Source organism: Physeter macrocephalus, chromosome 10 (genome assembly GCF_002837175.3).
Source record: "Physeter macrocephalus isolate SW-GA chromosome 10, ASM283717v5, whole genome shotgun sequence".
Taxonomy (NCBI): Eukaryota; Metazoa; Chordata; class Mammalia; order Artiodactyla; family Physeteridae; genus Physeter; species Physeter macrocephalus.
Genome location: NC_041223.1, coordinates 84263236 through 84283179, shown reverse-complemented (window position 1 = coordinate 84283179; position 19944 = coordinate 84263236). Strand labels below are relative to the sequence as shown.

General features: G+C 38.7%; 1 protein-coding gene across 1 annotated transcript in view; it reads right to left on the bottom strand.

The window, feature by feature from the left end:
• Positions 1-1412: 1412 nt before the first annotated feature.
• The window catches only part of CD109 (CD109 molecule), a 133182-nt gene continuing 114650 nt past the window's right edge, over positions 1413-19944 (bottom strand). The window contains exons 27-33 of the mRNA XM_024132947.3: positions 18643-18833; positions 17742-17897; positions 16671-16736; positions 13434-13576; positions 8969-9116; positions 7051-7153; positions 1413-5921 (exon numbers count right to left, since the gene is read on the bottom strand). Coding sequence (XP_023988715.1) covers positions 5746-5921; positions 7051-7153; positions 8969-9116; positions 13434-13576; positions 16671-16736; positions 17742-17897; positions 18643-18833 — 983 coding nt within the window. The 3' untranslated portion in view covers positions 1413-5745. The remainder of the gene's footprint in view (positions 5922-7050; positions 7154-8968; positions 9117-13433; positions 13577-16670; positions 16737-17741; positions 17898-18642; positions 18834-19944) is intronic.

Sequence of the window (19944 nt, the reverse complement as noted above, 5' to 3'; positions counted from 1 at the left end):
CACGCTAAAGGGTAGAAGATCCACAATGGCACGGAAACCACTACATATTCCAGTGGTTCCCAGCCTGGAATGATCATCAGTCAGGGGGAGTTCAACAATCAGATTCAGAACCTAATCCTACACCTACTGAATTAGGATTTCCTAGAAGACCGAGGTCTTTTTGTTAAACCAAGTCCTTTAGGGGAGTTTGATAATCATCCAAGTTTGGAAACTACTGTTATAGACATTTTCAAAAAAACAGTTACTCATCTTTCCCCAGTCTCCAACCTCAGTTTCCTAGGGTTGAGATAACAGATTTATTTGTTAATCTCAATATCTGCCCAGTGATTCCAATGACTTTTTGTTTAAGGATGTCATTAAATTAATCATATTAAATTGACATTACCAAGTGATGTATGTAGAAGTGCCCAGCATCATTTAGCTAAGGAGTTTCACAACCTCGGAACTATTGATATTTTGCCCCTGTTGATACTTGGCCTTTGCTGTGGGTGTGCACTGTAGGATGTCTAGCAGAATCCTTGCTCTCTACCCACTAGATGCCAGTAGCACTACCTCCAGCTGCGACAACGAAAGCTACCTCCAATCACTGCCAAGTGTCACCCGGGGTCAAAATCAACCCCAGTTGAGAACCACCATACTATCTTTAACATTTCACAGAAGCTCAGAAAGTTCATGGCAGGAAAAGTGTTAACACTCAGTAGAAAATCAAGAAAATATACCTGAAAGGTTAGGCTGTGGCTACAAGAGTCCATGCCTCCATCTTCCTGGGTACACAAACTGTGCATTCTATATTTCTGTACAATTTCCAGAAGTTGAGGGGGCCCTCACCTCACATTTTTCATTTGGGTATCATTTACCTCTCCACCAACCCCACTCCAACGCCAAACACAAAGAATGAGGAAGGAGGGACTTCCCTGGCGGTCCAGTGGTTAAGACTCTGCGCTGCCAATGCAGGGGGCGCGGGTTCAATCCCTGGTCGGGGAACTAAGATCCCACATGCCGCGTGGCCAAAAGATAAAAATAATAATAATAATAGGGGAGACGATAGGTGTGGCATATATGGAAACTCTGTAGTATTTTCACAACATTTCTGTAAATCTAACTCTATTCTGAAATTTAAAGTTTCTTTTAAAAAAACAAAAATGAGGCAGCGGCTGGTGGACAAGCTTCTCTCCTCTCACTCATGTCAAGCTCTTTAACACAATAATCCCTCCTCAAACCTACCCTCAGACATCCCATGCCTCACCATTAAATAGGTTTAGGTAAAGGAGATGTGCTACAGATGTGATTTAAGCTAAAATAAAAACAACACTGGTAGAAATAGATGGAAATGCTCATTTTTATTGATAAACCATGATTTCCTATTGAATAGATCATCAAGTACAATTAACAACAACACTCTAACATTTAAAATTTAAACATTCAGAATCACCCTGGTTCAATATACAAAGCTTTAGTTTCTGGGAAAATGATGTTTTATTTCAACAGTATCCTTCTTATATGCAAAACAGCTTCTCAAAATAGAAGATTTATGAATAAAATCTTATAAAGCTTCCTGTGTACAAAAGAAATCAACTCTACTGTATCAACTGCACCTTAGTAAAAATCCAAAACATAAAGGCCTGAAGGACCAGAATAGAGCCATATTCTATTAAATCTATCAAAGACAAATCTTAATGATCTATAAATGGAACATGGAACTATCCTCTACCATTGATTCAATACCCTGGCAGAAGAGTGGTAAACCATGGCCTCGTGACAACATGGACAGAATTAGTCTTAAATATGTAGTAACATATATATCAATATCATCTCTATTACGAAGACACACACATACCAACGTGTAAGTGTCCTGTGAAGTGCGAAACTCGGACATCATCTAGGAAATATCTGTTTTCCTGTATTACAACCACTGAAATGAAATGGCAACATTTTAGTGAATGATGCAATGTGGCACTGTCTTTTGATGAGGAACATGAAAACACAACTCAATGGCTAGAAATAGTTTTGAAACAAGCCTACTCACAACTGATATATACTTAATTAAAAATGTATATTTACTGTTTAGTTTCCTAAAGAAAGTAGTATAACAGTTCTCTATTCAAAGTAGTGATTAAAAAAAATTGCACCTCAAATTACTCCCAATGCAACTTAGGATATTTAATATTAACACGAGTATCATTTGAATAGATGATAGGAAATTTTTAAGTTCTTAAAGGTGCTATGCTTTACTGGAATTTGAAAAAAAAAAAAAAACAGAATATTCTTCTAACAGAAGCCTCTACTGAGAGTGCAAAAAGTTCTGAAGCTTATCCAAGAGTGAGTCCACTTACTGGGTATCATATTTTAAAAGTGCAAGTAAATAATGCAGCCAAGAAGATGTAATGGCACCTGGACCCATGGGAGCCACTTGATGAACACCAAATTAAGTACTGTCCTTATGTTAAGGAACCTTGTCAAGGAGGTATTTACAACATATTTTTATAGAAAACAGTATTAAACTTCAATCAAGCAAATTAGAAAAAGTGAGGCTGTTAAAAAGAACTCCAGATTACACGCTGGAAGGCTAATAAAATGGCTCCTTTAAAGCATGACAAAGAAACATCATAGCTCCAATTTCTTACAATGTCATAGGACAGCCAGAAATGTTGAATGATATCAAATTGAATTATATCAAAATAATTGTATCAAAATAAAGATAACTAGCATTATATTGCCAGAATATTTAAAACTAAATTTAACATAAAAAGAAATTACAGTTAGATACAACTTTTTTTAAAAATAATTACACCCAGACTCAAAAAAAAATGGGAGCAGGGAGAATTACTCTATGTACAATTCTGAAAATTCCCACGTGTGGAATACAGCATTGCATATATAAGTAATAAACTGTTAGGCAATAAGCGTATATCTGGATTTTATATTAACACAATGCTCCACAGATTATAATAGAACCAAAATACTAAACCAAAGATGTATTGTTAGAATATTTTTAAAAACATAAAGTATAATAGGACCACACAATAAAAGGAAGCATTTCATTGACCCAGCGTATTTTAATGGGCTTTAACTTCTTTTTTAGAATTATAACTGAAGGCAATAAGATGGTGAAACCAAATATAATGGCGTTGTTCTGTCCTTGAATTATGTGGCTACTAGTTATTCCCAAAGTTCCGTGTCTGGAATCACTGGCCAGTCAAAACCGGAAGTCACACATGCTGGTGTCTTAATGAGGTTCCCACTCAGTGGAAAAGAAGTGGGGACTCTAGTTCATATCAGAAAATGAAATTGATGGCATTCTAAAGGAAAAGTTTCAACGTCAGCAAACTTAAAGGTAAAAAAGAGATTTTTAGTATTATTACTCGTAGCATGTGAAGAAAAGAAGAGTCGATACTGTCAATTATTCCTACTATGTGTCCTCCTTTCCCCCTAATGCCTGTGGCTTTTTGGTCCCTTTTAATCCAAGCGCACTGCTGCAGCAGAGCCAGCGCTCTGAGAGGCGTGACAGAGGAAGACGCCCGCGTCCCCAGTGCCCCATGCACCTCCAGCTGCGCTGACCCTCTCCCCCTTCCTTCTTCTCCTCTTCCTCCTCTTCTTCCTCAATCCCCTCCTCCTCCTCACTTTTAATACATTTATAATAAAAAGAGATGAATTACAATATGAGTTACATGGTGAATTTTTAATCTGAAAATCTGAAATAATTCACAAAAACTATTAGAGTTCTAGTTTTTAAATGAGGGGATATGGTTTAAAAAAGCTACAAACATGGTTTAAAGAAGCTACAAACTGTCTTCCAATGGCTTTCCATTCTGGTGTTTCCTAAAATACTACACTAGAAGCCCGGTATGAACAGAATATAAACTATTTACAGTTAGTCTGAGGCTCTCTGGGCAGCAAGGGGGTATCCTTTGCCAACACGCTCCTCCAACTTCGTTCCAAGATACTTTCATCTCCAAACAAGTCCTAAGCGTATAAAAGCCAAAACCCCGCACAGGAAAGCCCAAACCCAAGTGCGTTTTTCAGATCAGATTGTTTCAAAGGTGTAACACAACGAAAAACTTTTCCCCACTTGAAAGTAAATACAAGAAAATTATGTGTTTGATATTTAACTGCTCTCTCTCCATAGACCACCCTCTGAGGAACTATTTTCTACATTTAGGTTTCAAGCTTTAAAAACCTGAATGTTAGTAATTCCTACCTTTGTGTCCAAAATATCCATAAGCATTCCATGAACATCCACTCCACTGTAATTTAAGTTTACTAAAATAAAAACATTCTTTTTAAAATTTACTTTAAAATGTATGATTTGCATATTTTATTTTTGGATTTATTTTTAAACAGTTGAAAATACTGCAATGCAGCTTCTTTGGAGCCCATGACGATTACGTTTCTACATCCCCTTGAGAGAAATGCCGAGTTCAGGAGTGAAATTAAACCAATTGTTAGATTTAGTAAAAGATCTTTAAATTTTTTGGATATATCTAAAATATTTCAATGTATTTCAGATGAAAAGAAGAAAGGAAGAAGGGAAGGAAAGGCAGGATGAAACAAAGGTGAGAAAAGAGGAAAAACAGGGAAGGGGGAAGAAAGGAATCTTTCCTTAAAATTTCACCCGGATAAATGAATATTATCCTTCCGAATACAGGGTAACCCATGACACAGGTGCTCAAAATTCAAGAATCTTCTATAAGATTCAGAGCAAGCGTTAGATGTCACTGGACAGCTGGTGGTCTGACACTCAGACACCTGAATCTAGAAGGTTCCACAGGACCCTGGCCAACACCGTACAGTACTTCACATCTCTCTGATCCCCGTCAAACCCCAGCTTCTTTCCCAGACCATGGGGAGGTCCAGTCTGCTACATCTCATATAGGATTTTGTTGTGCCCCTGGCTTAGCATTCCCCATGACTCACATGTGCCTCCTGGTCTAGGATCTTCTGGTCCAAGTCACGTAAGGCACGTGTTGCAATGCCCTCTGACCCCCAGCCTGAACAGAGCCCGCATGCGGGGCTGAGGACGCAGAGGAGGGCACCCGGGGCCCCTCTGGGCACTTCCCAGCAACCTCAACCTCTGAGCCGCCGGCAGCACAGCGAAGCCGGTCTCTCTCTGCTTCTCTCCAGAGGGAAAGCAGAGGAAGAGTAAGGGCTGGGGTATGTGACTACATTTGGAGTGGAACAACACCATTTCCCTTAAAAAAAAAAAAATCACCACCTCCATCCTAAAGAAAGAAGTTATATCTGATTAAGAAGGATGTACTGAGACCACTGGGATGGGTGGTGTAGGCGGAGGGTTAGGGTGGATACAGAAGGGACAGAACAAGCTCCTCCCACGGGTTTGTTTCCTCCCAGTTCCCAGGAAATCCATCGTTAATACTAAAGCAGACACTGATGTATAGCCGTGCTTAAGAAGCCAGGCTCATTTCCTCTAGAAAATGAAAAGAATCATCTAAAATAACACATTTATTCTGGAGAAAATAACACCTCCAAAAAAATCCTAAAAGATTTTAAGAGGGGGAAATAAAAGAATACAGCTGCAATAATTGTGATTTTTTGTTCCACACATAAGTCAGGGGAAGAACTCTATGCAGCTACACATACAAGGACCGGTTGTACACCCCCATCCCATCCCATAAAAAGAAAAACATTGATTTTTCAAAACAGAGGCGATATTTGCTTATGAAAACAAGACAATCACATGTGACTTCTGGAAATGAAAGTGTTACGCGGAGTCTTTAAAACAATAAATCATAGCCAACACTGCAAAGAGAACAGAAGCGTGAAGCAGACAAGGAGGCAGGCGTTAGGGTGAGGAAGGGAGGCCGAGGCCGCGCTGTCACAGGGGCCGCAGGTGTGTGCGCCCCCACAGAGGTCACAGGAGGACAGCTGTGCTCTGGAGTTGTAGCTTCTCACCGCTTGCCGCCCTGTTCAAAGAAGCAGATGTCGGTTTACACGCCTCCTTGGTTTAGAAACATTTACTTTGCCAAAACTTAAGAGCATTTCAATACACTTTTCTGAGTTTTCCGTTCTTCACATAATTTTATTTTTCTTTACAAGAAACAACTGAAATACTCAAGAGGGGCCCAAACTACCAAGTCCAAGAGAGAAACAATGCTTTGAGTCCAGTTTCTGTACCTCCAGCAGCTGGCCAGCATTAAAAGAGAGAAAATAGACCACAGCTGCATGCCGCAGTTCAACCGCAATCTGAAACTCTTCCTGGAAGAGGAAAGACTGTAAATTGAGGATGTTTTAACCTCCTTGAGAGTTTATTTTAGGGTGACATTTTCTATGCATTCAAGTAAGGTTCTACTCATTGGAACTACTGAAGAGAAATATTTACCATGGACTTCATTTAAAAATGCAAAAATATGAAGAGAACTCTGCCTGTGTGATGCCTTGTTTCAGTGTTTTAAAACGTTAAGCACATAGTCTCTAAAACTATTCAACTTGGGTAAATTTTATAGCACAAGCTAATATTTTTTTTAAAACTATATAAAGCACCAATAGCACTACAGTAACCTTACTATAAAGCATAAATGATTTTTATTTTTACAATTTTTAAAAATTGTAAAAAATTTGTAAAAATACAATTGTATTTTTTTACAAAAAATTGTAAAAAATACAATTTCTATTTTCAAATTTCTTCACAATTTTTCATTGACTTTTTAAATATTTTAAGTACTTTTTTTAACTCTAGGGTTCTTCAAACGGGTTGGTTGGTTTATTTTGATCTTTCCCATGTTTTCATTTTAAATGCACCCCCTCATACATAAGTTGTTTCCCGCAAAAAAATCTCAGAGACTGAATCTTTTTTGCTTTTCAAATGTTTAAAATGTTCTCCATACACCTAAGAAACATCAATCGGAGAATGTTTCGTTTAAACGTTTAACCTCCTGCTCCACCACCTCCTTCACTACCCCAAACAACACCTGCCCCCCACAAAGCCAATCCAACAGACGACCACTCTGAATGAAGGAATGAATGAATGAGTGGATGAATGAATGAATGCCTGGCGTAACTCCCAAAGTATCACGCACCCCAGGACACACTTACTTGGTTCATAGTAATCCATTACGGACACTGAAGCATCTTGTGTATTTGACACTCTAAAGTTTCTCACAGAAGGAATATCAACACAAAACTGGGTTTCATTTACCTTGAAAAATACAAAAGACTTTTAAAGGTGTGGCAAATTATGTGTTCAAGAGAAAGTAAAAGACATTTCTTTCTCTTATCCTTTTATCAAACAGCTATAGAAATGAACATTTAGGGAGCATTTCTACACACCCGGTACTGGGGTAAGCACTTTATAGAAATTCCATCATTTATCTTGTAAAAACAGTCCTTGCATGATCGGTATTGTTCTTACTTCCATTTTACTGAAATGGATACTGAGAATTAGAGTGGTTAAGTAAGCAGGAGCCCAGAAGTGCATGCCCCTGGCCCTGGTGCTTCATCAAAATCCTCCGTCTCAGCTTTGCACCCCATCCTGGTTGCTGCTACTGACTCACACCAGCCTCCTTCCCTGGAGAATCACCCCCAGCTCACGGGAGTCACCTCATCCAGTAAGCGAAGTAACCTCAGAGTGGGGGGTGCGGCCCACAACCAATAACTGACTGATATGGGTACAAAAGGCCAGCCTCCTTGCCTCCAGGGGTACAAAAGGCCAGCCTCCTTGCCTCCAGGGGTACAAAAGGCCAGCCTCCTTGCCTCCAGGGGTACAAAAGGCCAGCCTCCTTGCCTCCAAGAAGGACACTTAATGCCAATTTGGCAAATAATACTGGTTAAGGAATCTGAAATTGATAAATTCCTTTAAACATTCGATTACATACCAATTAGCAGTAAGCGAAAAGACAAATTAGTCAGTCAAAATGTAATGGACACTCAAATTAAAATAACCATGAACAAGAACATCACAGATACAGGACAAACTCCAAACCTAATCACATTATTTTTAAAAACCTTAAATGTATTTTTCAAACCCCAAATTAGGCCCAGGGCTATCAAGCAGTATTTAATATATGAAAATCACTGAACAGCAAAAGAATCTAGAAACTTTGAATTAGTTTTAACAGCTTTTTAACCAAAGTGGTTTTTGAAGTCTTAAAATAAAGAGAACATTAAGGAACTAGCTTTTTAAAAGTAGATTCACTGCTGAAGCAATATAATTGATTCACACTTGGCAAAACTGGAATAAGAAACATACATATTCCCCCCATGTAACATGAAATCCTAAGAACACTTAGAACTCAAGTTCGATTCCACATATGAATTTCATATATATGTCAGAAGAATAAACTTACATGCCAGCAGTTCTGAGACATAACAAGTAGAGTCTTAAATTCCACACTAACCTTTCTCTCGCATATTTTATGAACCTTATTCTTGGATCAGTAGCTTTCATACAGTAATGGGAAGAGTACATGAAAATTATATAATAATTTTGTGTAAAGACCAAACCTCTGAGAATATTCTGTGATTTAAGCACCTAACTTTTCAATGCAGGAATATTAACCCTTTTGCGATATACTAAAAGCCTTTTTTCATGAAAGCATTTTAAAACGTGTAATTAAAGCTTTCACCGTCAGCATTTTCTTTTTCATCAGCAGCCTTTAAACAAATACGTTTAGCAATTCCCTGAAGCAAAGGAGTTCTCCAGTTGACATCTGGACTGCATTTTGGAAATTACATCACAGCAATTTCTATATGTTGAACATCTGGTATGAAATAATAATTTTGTTATCAAGACTTTCATCAGGCTCATCATTAATAGTAATTCGCCTTAAACTAATTTTATAATAATGTCTTTTTAGTGAGGACAATAGACAGTTGCCATGTGAAAGTTGTTCAGGGACACAAAAAGCCAAAAGAATGACATAAAGAAAACGTTTAAAGTAAAGGTAATTTTGAACACAATAAATAGTGGCTTTGTCAATGGTTACCATTGTGAAACTTAGGTTTTACTACTTACAGAGTCTAAGTAGAGGTTGAGTTTTCCATGGTCGTGTTCTACTTTTTTCACGGTCTCACTCAGGGAAATGGCATCTGAGGCCACGGTAAAACCACTGAGGAGGTTAATTTCCATAAGGGCCATGCCACTTCTAGCTGGGCCCAGAAACCTAAATCACAGAGGAGAGGACAGAAGAGTACCCTTTAGGAAAAACCTAAAGCTGTTGGCAAACTATCTTCATATAAAAATTAAAACTGCCAAGTTTATTCCAAATATTTACTGTTTCATTGAAATAAAAAAATGACTATAGAAAACTGTAAAAAGGTAATCCTTTCCTTACAGGTCTGAAATTCTCATAACTTTCAACCACATGAGGAATAGAACAACAGGTCCATTTGTCAGTCAGCATGAAATGCCTGCAATGCAGCAGACTTGGGCCCCTGGGTGGTAAGGAAGGCAAACTTTGCCCCTTCGGTGGGCAAATCTGTTTTCTAGTGGCTGATTCCAAACGACATTGCATTTTTTATTTTCCCAAAAGTTGATGGCACTAAGCTCTCCAACTCAAAGCTAGGAACCGAAAAAGAGGCATCACTTGACCACTTAGCAGGAGACAGCGGCCAAGTCATCACCAACCTTTTCTTCATCTGGTTTTAGAAAAAAGAAGACCAGGGTTTCCCTGGTGACGCAGTGGTTGAGAATCCGCCTGCCGATGCAGGCGACACGGGTTCGTGCCCCGGTCCGGGAGGATCCCACATGCCGCGGAGCGGCTGGGCCCGTGAGCCATGGCCGCTGAGCCTGCGCGTCCGGAGCCTGTGCTCCGCAACGGGAGAGGCCACAGCGGTGAGAGGCCCGCGCGTACCGCAAAAAAAAAAAGGAAAAAAGAAGACCAGTTGGCAAGGTCCTTCCCTTTCTTCTCCCACATACTCGGAGCACATTTTGTGTTCTCTTTAGCCATCTCGGGAGAATGACAAGCCTCGGAAAGTTTTATTACACTGCCCGTTCTCTAACCCTGTTGTACACGTCGTGAATATCAAAGCATCTGGGCACCAACAACATTTTGTCTCCTTCAAGATAATTATTTTTCTAAAATCAATAGATGGCAAGAGCTTTTTGTTTGGATCTGAAACAGCCCAATGTCATTATGGAAAGGAGTTTGTCTCCAACATGAAAATCTCTTAGCATCGTTCAGTTAGTTCCTGTTGTCCTTTAAATGGCAAAAGCAAGAAGGGCGTGTAGAAAATCTTGCTTTTTAAAGCAGCAAACTGATGCCTGCCAAACGTGATTGAAAAGCCATACGGTACAAGTGCTGACTGCAGTGGGCTCGGTGACCCCCAGGCAGCTGAAACCATCTGCTGGTGAGGCACTCAGCCAGAAGAGACGCTATTGAAAACCAGTACGGGTAGTAAAACTAGAGGGGTTTTAGAGATGAGAAAAACAGCCAACCTGCTTAGATATGATGACTTCAGTGCATCATCAGAAGTGCTTTGGTTGACCTGGTCTTTCCACCAGCCAGGGGCAGAATTTGTTAAATTACCATGCCACAGAGAAACTTTTTCTGAGGTGAGTAAGGGCTTAGACCCTACTGATGAGAATAAAGTGCCTGAAACACCAGCTCTTCTTTTTATAAAGTGCCACTGAAAGAATTCGTTTAAAATGTATTTTGTATTTCATAGCAGATTTTTCTCAGAAAACTAGTAGCAACATCTAAATCCTTTTTATAAAGCCCCCAACCCTGACATTAAAACACTTCCCTTCTCCAGGTCCTCCAAAAAAAGAAAGAAAGAAAAAGATATAGATGTCCTCTACCTAGCAAAGTCTATTGCCTGTCTGATTTCCTGACGCTGGATTAAGATTTGGAATCCTGCATCTTTACATGAGCCCCTATAAACAGTGAAACCCCATTATGGTCTGAATCTCAGTTTCACCTCATTTTCCTCCTCTGTGTCTTTACCTGACCTCCCTAAGAGGTAAAAGCCCTCTCATTGCTCCATAAGGCTATTCTTCTTTGCCCTTTTCAAAAGTAGAATTTTAGACTTGCTATAAGCAGCTCTTTGCAGGAAACCACCCTCATGAGGAAACCCCTTTTCCTGTCACTTTAGCAAAGCTACATTGTAACTAACCGTAAACCAGGCACCCCCGCCCCAACCCCGTGCTCTACTCATCTCCAGCCCAAGCACACTTTTCAAATCTTTTGATCACACAATACCTTGCCTAACCTGTTGGTTCTTTCTGTAGATCAAAAAAGCAGAAATGAAGAATAAGTAATTAACAGATGACCAGATCTCTTCCCCAGCTTCCCCTTTAGTAATCTTATGAACAAACTGTGTGAACAAGACAACATCTAAAGAAACATCACAAGAAGTCCACAAGGCTGCAAACGGGGGCGGGGTGGGGGGTGGCAATGGCTCTGACTCCCATTCTCAATGATTAACTGAGATTACTCCCTTTTTTCCCTTTAAAAACTGTCACAGCTGGACTGACTCTTCAGAGTTGATCTCAGGACATGAGTTCACCTTCTCCCCAGATTGCCGGCTTTTCTGATTAAAGCACCTTTCCTTTCTACCAACAACTGCCTCTCAGTTATTGACTTTTAAGCGGCAAGCAGCCAGACCTCAGTTCGGTGACATGGTTTTCAGGATTTATTTTTACTAATTTCTGTCTCTTCTTCCGAATAGTAAGTTCTGTGAAGACAAGGCTGTGTCTTTTTGGCTAACCATTATATTCCAAGTCCTGACACTGTGCCTGCCACATAATGGAGACTAAACCAGTATTTACTGAGTGAATGAATGACTGAAGGAGTAAATGAGAAAAGCAGGGATAATAATAGCACTTACTTTATAGAGTAATTCTAAGGATTAAATGAGACATGTGTGCAAGTCATTGATACAATGCCTGGCATGTAAGTTTGTGATAAATGTAGGTGGTTGTTGTTTAAATAAAAATAACTTGATGTTGTTATTCTGCAACAGAGCCCAGTTGCAATCTTAGTAAAGTATAATGGGAGTCCTACTTTCTTCTCAGCTGAAAAAGGAAGCTACTGCAGAGATTCTGATATCCCCAAGCTGCTGGTTCAAAATGCCCAAACAGGTGAGGAAGGGGGCAAACACATTGACAATTTATACCAAAATCAGGAACAGGAAGGCCCTGGGACTTCCCTGGTGGTCCAGCGGGTAAGACTCCACACTCCCAATGCAGGGGGCCCAGGTTCAATCCCTGGTCGGGGCACTAGATCCCAAATGCATGCCGCAACTAAGAGTCAGCATGCCGCAACTAAGAAGTTCACATGCTGCAACCAAGAAGAAGTCCGCATGCTGCAGCTAAGAGCCCACATGCCTCAAAGAAGATCCCTCATGCCACAACTAAGACGTGGCATGGCCAAAATAAATAAATAAATAAATAATATTTTTAAAAATACTTTCAAAAAAACAAAAGGAACAAGAAGGCCAAAGCTAGTAGGGATGGTAGCAGTAATGGAGGAGACTGGGTTCAGGCAATGGCTGAGAAGGTTGACCATCTGGAGAAACCCCTACAGATGACCTTGAGAGGATCTGGCAGCTCAGGACCACAGCAGTGACCTCCAGTCCAACAACAGCCCAAGGTCAACCAGACACTACGGGATATTTAATAAGGGCAGGCAGCAGCTCCTCAATATCAGTGCATCTTGCAGTAACACCCAGCTGAACACCAAATCATGCAGAACTAAGAGGGGAGCTTGACAAGGAAGAAATTTGAGTCTCTCGATTCAAGAACTTTCTGAAGGACTTGCTCTCAAACTTATGTGTGCATTAGAATAAGCAAGAAAGCTAAAGGCGGCTTCACAGACCCTGAATCTATGAAGTCAGTAGTCTTGGAACGGATACCTTTTTCTTATGACTTAACAAAATCCTCAGATGCTCTGGACACAGACCAAATTTAATAGTCACCTTATTAAGTACTCCCAGAAGCTGTTAAGTGCCTAATTATCCAATGCAAGGATCTTCTAAACTGGAATATTTTCACTGTGTCTAAAAGAAAACTATGCTCTTCATTGAACTTGCACACTCTTATGAAGTTTTGAGTTAAGTGCACAAAACTAAAGGTTAAATATGAACCTGGAATAATTACTTAACAGAAAAATGACCAACAAAAAGAAATAATCAATTTTGGAGTATTAAACATGATTCGTTAAAGTTTTTATAAATTAAACCTGAGTTTTATTAAACTTTTACATTCAAACTTGTTATAAATACAAGGAAAACTTGTAAATAATTTGGGCATGTTGAGAGATGCTTAAATACAATTAGCAGTATTTCTAGTTTGTAATCTGAAGTGTAATGCATAACTGAAATCTTTGTTAAATGTAACTCCTTATATTGATATAGTTCAATAACTATCAAGAGTTATACTGAATATAATTAAATATATTAAAAACCATATATATTTAATTAAATCTTCAAATCTATTTTTTTTAAGGAGAAGGAGAAAAAGGAGGGACTTAAATACCAACCTTGTGCACACATTCAAATTCAAGTGATTGATATCATCTTTATCATCTTTTACAGCAATGTCTAAATCAAAGGCTTCTTGATCTTGGATAGATCTTTGGATTCTGGAAGAACTGGAATCTTTCACATTATAAATAACATTAAGCTGTAATAAATAACAAATAAGCATAAATAATAAGTTACTAGCAATAAATTGCCTTCGTTATGTATCCTAAATATTAGGTAATGATTCTTTTTGGGATAAACCCAACTAGATTGGTAATCTTCAACCTAAAAAAAAATTAGTTTTACTAGCTAATGAAGTATCATTAACAAATATAATAAAAGTTTATAAACGATGATGTTTAAAATTGAGAAAATTGTTAGGTAACATTCCAAGTATCAGAGACCATCGTGGACAATATTCATGTTTTATTTTTTTTTTCAAATAATGTAAAACATTCCCTTGAGGGAAAAAGTTAAACTATTGCCAAGTTTCCTGAAAGCATCTACTAATTTCTAAACTCTGCTGCCCAACTGGAGTTATTTTTCACAAACTGGAACTATCAGTAAGATAAATCAAAATGTTTTCACCCAAGAGCCTTGGTGGAACAAAAACCTATTCAACTGCTAAGGCTTCTATTTTGATCACACAACGCTTTTCAAAGAGGATGAAATAAATGATGGATTTCAAGTCAACTGGGTCTTTTTCAGCATATACTCTGTGCCCACCACCAATGTGCATGGTGCTGCGGGGACCCTGAGGAGGCGTGAGGACCAGTGTTTTCCTCAAAGGGACCCTAAGATCAGAAGCTTGGGAATGTCCTCTAAATTTCCCAGGCCTGCCTCATGTCAAGTTGAATCGGAATCTATTTAAATTCTTCACCCCTTCCGCTTTTTTTGATACTAAGGTTCATAAACCTTACTATTACTGTGTAATATTGTATTTTCTTTTGCTAATACTTAAATCTCACACACACACATGCCCCTCCGACCTAAACGTGTAGTATCCACTGTGGATTTACATACTTTAAAAAAAAATCCTCTCTCTAAGGCTTCATCTTTCAAATCATCTTTCAAACCTAAGAGTTCCAACTTTATATTCGGCCACACCTACATCATATAATCCTTCCTCCCCTTGATCATTCTGGAATATCTCAGTCTGGACATTCTCCAACTTTTTCTTAAACTACAATTAAAAGTGTAGAGTGTTCTTGGAGCAGTTGAAGAATGGTTCCATCAATTGGAGAGATAGTCTCCGTGATTTTCATTACCCCCTTTCCCGAGGCACGCATTTTCCTTTAGAGGCCAATCTCATCACAGAACAAACACGACTACTAGATTTGTCCCCTGGGTCATAATTAATATTCATCTATAACTAAGTGTTAGCATTTATATTTGGTCCACAATAGGGCTCAACTGCTCACTCAGAGAACGTCAAGAAATCTTGCAGTTTATTTCCAACAGCTTTGCTTTTTATCATTTACTGCAAACCTGAGAGTTTTCCTTGCCCTCCTTTTTCCAGAGCACTTACAAAATTATCAACTAAAGGAAATGTCAATACCTATTTCTGGGTGACCAGCTTTTTTGCAATTTTTTTCTCCATTACAAGAAGTACCTATTGGTCCCTACGTTTCATTTTCTGCATGTTGATGCAACATAGGACTGGTGAACATTCTGACCAGTAGGTACCATATTTACTGCTGTGTCCTTCAAATCTCAAATAAAAATCATCTGACTTCAGTAATTTATCTACATTTGGTTTATCAAGAATGAGTTCCAACCAATTTGGTGGTTTAAGTACATAAAATTTTTCAATCGTATCTAAAATATCTTATGTATTTATTTTTGGATTTACTCTTCACATGAAAAGACAGCTTGGGAGTGAGAATTTTCACATGGTCTTTGTTAGTAAAGACCAATACAGAGGGACTTCCCTGGCGGTCCAGTAGTTAAGACTTCGCCTTCCAATGCAGGGGGTGCGGGTTCGATCCCTGGCTGGGGAGTTAAGATCCCACATGCCTCATGGTCAAAAAACCAAAACATAAAATAGAAGCAATATTGTAACAAATTCAACAAAGACTTAAAAAAAAAAAAAAGACCAATACAAATTATTCACTCTTTTCTCTTTCTATCCTTTTCATTGAATACTGTTCTTTTTAACTGTGATTTTTTTCCTTGATTTTAAAAAAACATTTACTGTGTTTTGAGTATCGTACAAAATAATCTTCACATTATTTCTAAGTTTCCAAATTATACCTGACCATGTGCCCTTCACGTTGTGCCTTAGAAAGTACCTCTGTTCTCTCAACTAGAATAGTTGTACTGGTTTTTGGAAAAGTACTTTTTCTCTATAATAGCCTTTTTTTTAACTTTCTCAGTAAATCTTTCAGGGTTTGTTTGGTTTGTTTTTTCTAACCAAGCACATAATCTTTTTTAGTACTATCACATATTATTTTGCATCCCAATAACATGGTTTTAGGTCCCCATGATTTTCAGGTGTTATTAAGCATAATAACTTCCATTCAGTATTTTACATACTACTTCCATGTTGTTGTAGCCCAATTACACCATAAAGGGTAGATTTCTTTAGATTTTCTTCCTAGAGCAAAGCACTGAACATATCATGCTCTAATTGTTTTATTTACTATGATATAAAATTTTACAGCAAAAGGACACATTTCCTATCTTCAAGTCAATTACTTATAATACCATGTTGACCTTTATATTGTTAAATGAATATTAAGAAATGGTAAGTAAAATGCTATATGGTTATCAAGTCACAGTAGAAACTCTACCCAGCATTACAATTTCTAAGCTGTATTTTTACAAAAAACGGTGGGAGTTCCCAACAGTTCACAGGAATCATATTGGAGGATTTTAATCCTTACTTCAAAAAGCATATAATACTCAAGAAATATTATCAAACTATAGATTATCGGAACATAGGTATATGTATAACTGATTCACTTTGTTGTAAAGCAGAAACTAACACACCACTGTAAAACAGTTATACTCCAAAAAAGATGTTAAAAAAAAAAACAACTATAGATTATCAAACTATATAGTTGCTGTCTACTCACTAGCTAGTAACATCTCTAACACTTTCATTAAAGATAGTAATTTATCTTGCCTAAGTCATAGAAATAAATCATTAAGAATTTTATATCATCTAAGTTAAAGATTTAGCAGTGCCCCAAACCAAAGAATTAGTATAGCAAGTCCTATTTAACAAAACAAAAATAAACATTATTACATACCTGACAAATAGCAAATCCAAAACCGCTTGCAGAAATATTAACTACAGTTGGCTGTACCACAGCAAGCTGAATAAAGGTGGAAAAAGGTGAATAAGGCTAATTGTCCATATCTAGGTCCTTCCAACCAGCACAAGAGGCCACTGTTATCCCTCACTGGGGGTGTAAGCTGTCTGCGCTGTAAAGTTCTAAGAACTTTACACGCCTCACATGTCAAAACTTATGGGTCAACCAGATAAGGGGGGTGGTGAAGGCAGAGGAAGTGCACATTAGTGCTGTGGACAGGTCTGCCCTTCTGTAGGGGCTGAAGCATGAAAGACAAGAAATGAAAGCCATCCTTCCCTCCTCAAGCCTCCCTCAGCATCTAAGTCCCTGGCCCTCCTGAGGACACAATGGCACACCATCATTGACTGGGACCAACACTACTCCTTCTTTTTCCTTTGCCATCACCCCTCTCCCTCAGGTTCTAGCCTTAAAGTTACCGCTTTCACCCCTTAACTCAACTTCCTACAAGGTTAACCAAGGGAATAAAGTTAGGGTCTAGCATGGTCCTTTATTCCATTTTAAAGAAAGAGTTCTACTACTGGTTCTATCAATTCACCTAAGAGGACATGTGGTGCAGCCTAAAGTAACATGGTCTTCGAAATCATGGGTTCAAATCCTAGCTCTACTGTTACTAGCACCATGATCTGGGGAGAGTTAGCTAAACTCTCTTAGCCTCAGTTTCATAATATGTACAGTGGGGATAAAGGTACTTGGTCTGAGAAGTAAATGCAATAGCACATGTAAAGAAATCTGGCACAGGGCCTGCAAAGAATCGGAGCTCAACGGGTATTCACTCCTCTCCCAGTAAGACAGGGCCACGTTTTCTCCCTTTCCAAATCTGTCCAAAGTTCTCAACCCCTCCTCCCTTCCCCAGCTCGGCAAATTCAACCAAAGGAGGGGACTCCTTCCTGCCAGCACAGAGCTCTGGGAACAAGTCTTTGTTGAAGTCAACAGAAAGGAAATAAAGCCGTACTCCAGCAGAAGGAATCATCTACACAGACATTCGGAGAGGCACCCCCTTGTCCACACCTCAGCCGTCTGGAGGAGAAAGCGGTTCTGTGTGCTAATCACAAACTTCACAGGACTCAGTGAACTGGACCCCACCATGGTCACTTGGATATTTGTCTCTTCTGTGTTCATTAGGGCTGCAAACTCAGACAGGGCCTTCAAGGCCACAATGGTGTCCTGTTGGGAAAAGAAAAAGATGTGTGCACATGAGGCTGTATTAAGGCCACCAAAGAGTAAATTTCAGTCATGTTTAGGACACCTCTGCACACTCATCCACCTTCCTTGGGAGTGGAACTCTCCTCGATTCGCCTTTGAATCTGCTTGACCTGGAGTCCAGGGAAGACTCAGAAAACATCCGCTGACTAGAACTGAGCTCCTATTGTACCGGGTACCAGAGAGGACAAATGGCTAGTGAGACAGGAAACTAATTTATCCCATATGGGTATCAGATACGATGTCTATATCAAAGATGAGAAAAAATTAAAATTAGTAACTTAAACCTTTGATTTAAGTTACTAAACTTTTTAACTGCCATGTAATTTTATGAAGTCTTGAAATAAAGCAACCACATATAGTAAAAATTCTATATATAGAGAGATTTAATTTTATAGTTTTACATATATATATATATAATTATTTTTATCAAGAAATTTAAAGCGATCATCACTCACCTGGGTAGATGCAAAACCTCCCAAGCTATTTCTCTGCCTGCTTAGCCACCTCATAATCGGGTTTAATTTTATAAATAGTTTTACATATATATATATATATATATATATATATAATTATTTTTATCAAGAAATTTAAAGCGATCATCACTCACCTGGGTAGATGCAAAACCTCCCTTTAATTTTATAGTTTTACATATATATATATATATATAATTATTTTTATCAAGAAATTTAAAGCGATCATCACTCACCTGGGTAGATGCAAAACCTCCCAAGCTATTTCTCTGCCTGCTTAGCCACCTCATAATCGGGATTCCCTCAGAAATCCGATGCTGCAGGAAGTGTGAGAGCAGTGCATAGGCCGCAACTTCAATATCCAGGGAGCTTGGTTGCCAGGATTCAGAAAGTCTGGACACTGATGATACCCAGAATTGCATGCCTCCTGCGGGAGAAAAGTGGTAACGGTCTGGCCAAATACAGAAAAATTACACTTGATACCATTAAACATTCCGACACTGGTCCAAGTTCTCCTTGACTAGCATAAAAGTACACATATTTCTATACATGTGTATATTGATGCCAAGCAAATATACGTATATTCACACACACACACACACACACAAACATGTACTTACATGTCACTTCTTAAACTATTAAAACTTATAAAGTTTCATCTTTGTCCTATTACTTACATTTGAGGACATTTGGATAAAAATATTTTCCCAAGAGAAATTCCATATGTTGGGCTCAAGACCAAAAAGCTATAAATTATTTTTTTAAAAACACATACTCTATTCCAGACCATCCCAAAATATATTAGGACACATTGGAAAGAACCCTGTTCTGGGAATCTGCCATTAACCAACCCTAACGGGAAATACTCCTTTTTTCATTATCTGAAAGTTGGTGTTATAAGTTCAAAATCCAAGACTCCAAGAAAAAATGAAGGACCCTGGCCAGCCTAACAACCTTCCTAGAGATATTCCTGCTAGCCCCCAGATGAACATCCTACGTGGTACCCCCTCCCCATTCTCTCAAATATTACCATTTAGATGATGATTACACTTCAGTGGAATGTGAAATAACTACCACTTAGCCAAGCAGAGAAGCAGAAATGTCAAGGACTACTTCAGCCGATGCAGTAATCTTCTATTCCCTAGCACTGCAATGGGTAATAAGGATGCAATCTAACTTACTGCTAATAATAACACACTATTTTTTACAGTCTCAGAAGTCTCTAAGCACTTTCCATAATTACCCCTTCTTGAATTAAGAGAGCTTTAAATAAACTGACATGACCTAAAACTCTTTTTGACCACCCAGCCCCTCTGCCACACAGAGGCCATTTGCAAAGTAATAACACCTGTACTTTTTGTCCTGTTGTAGCCCATAAGCAGTGCCCATTCCAAAACGGTTAAAAAATCATACAGCTAAAAAAAAAAAAAAAAAAAAGAAAGAAAGAAAGAAAGAAAGGGCTTCCCTGGTGGCGCAGTGGTTGAGAGTCCGCCTGCCGATGCAGGGGACACGGGTTCGTGCCCCGGTCTGGGAAGATC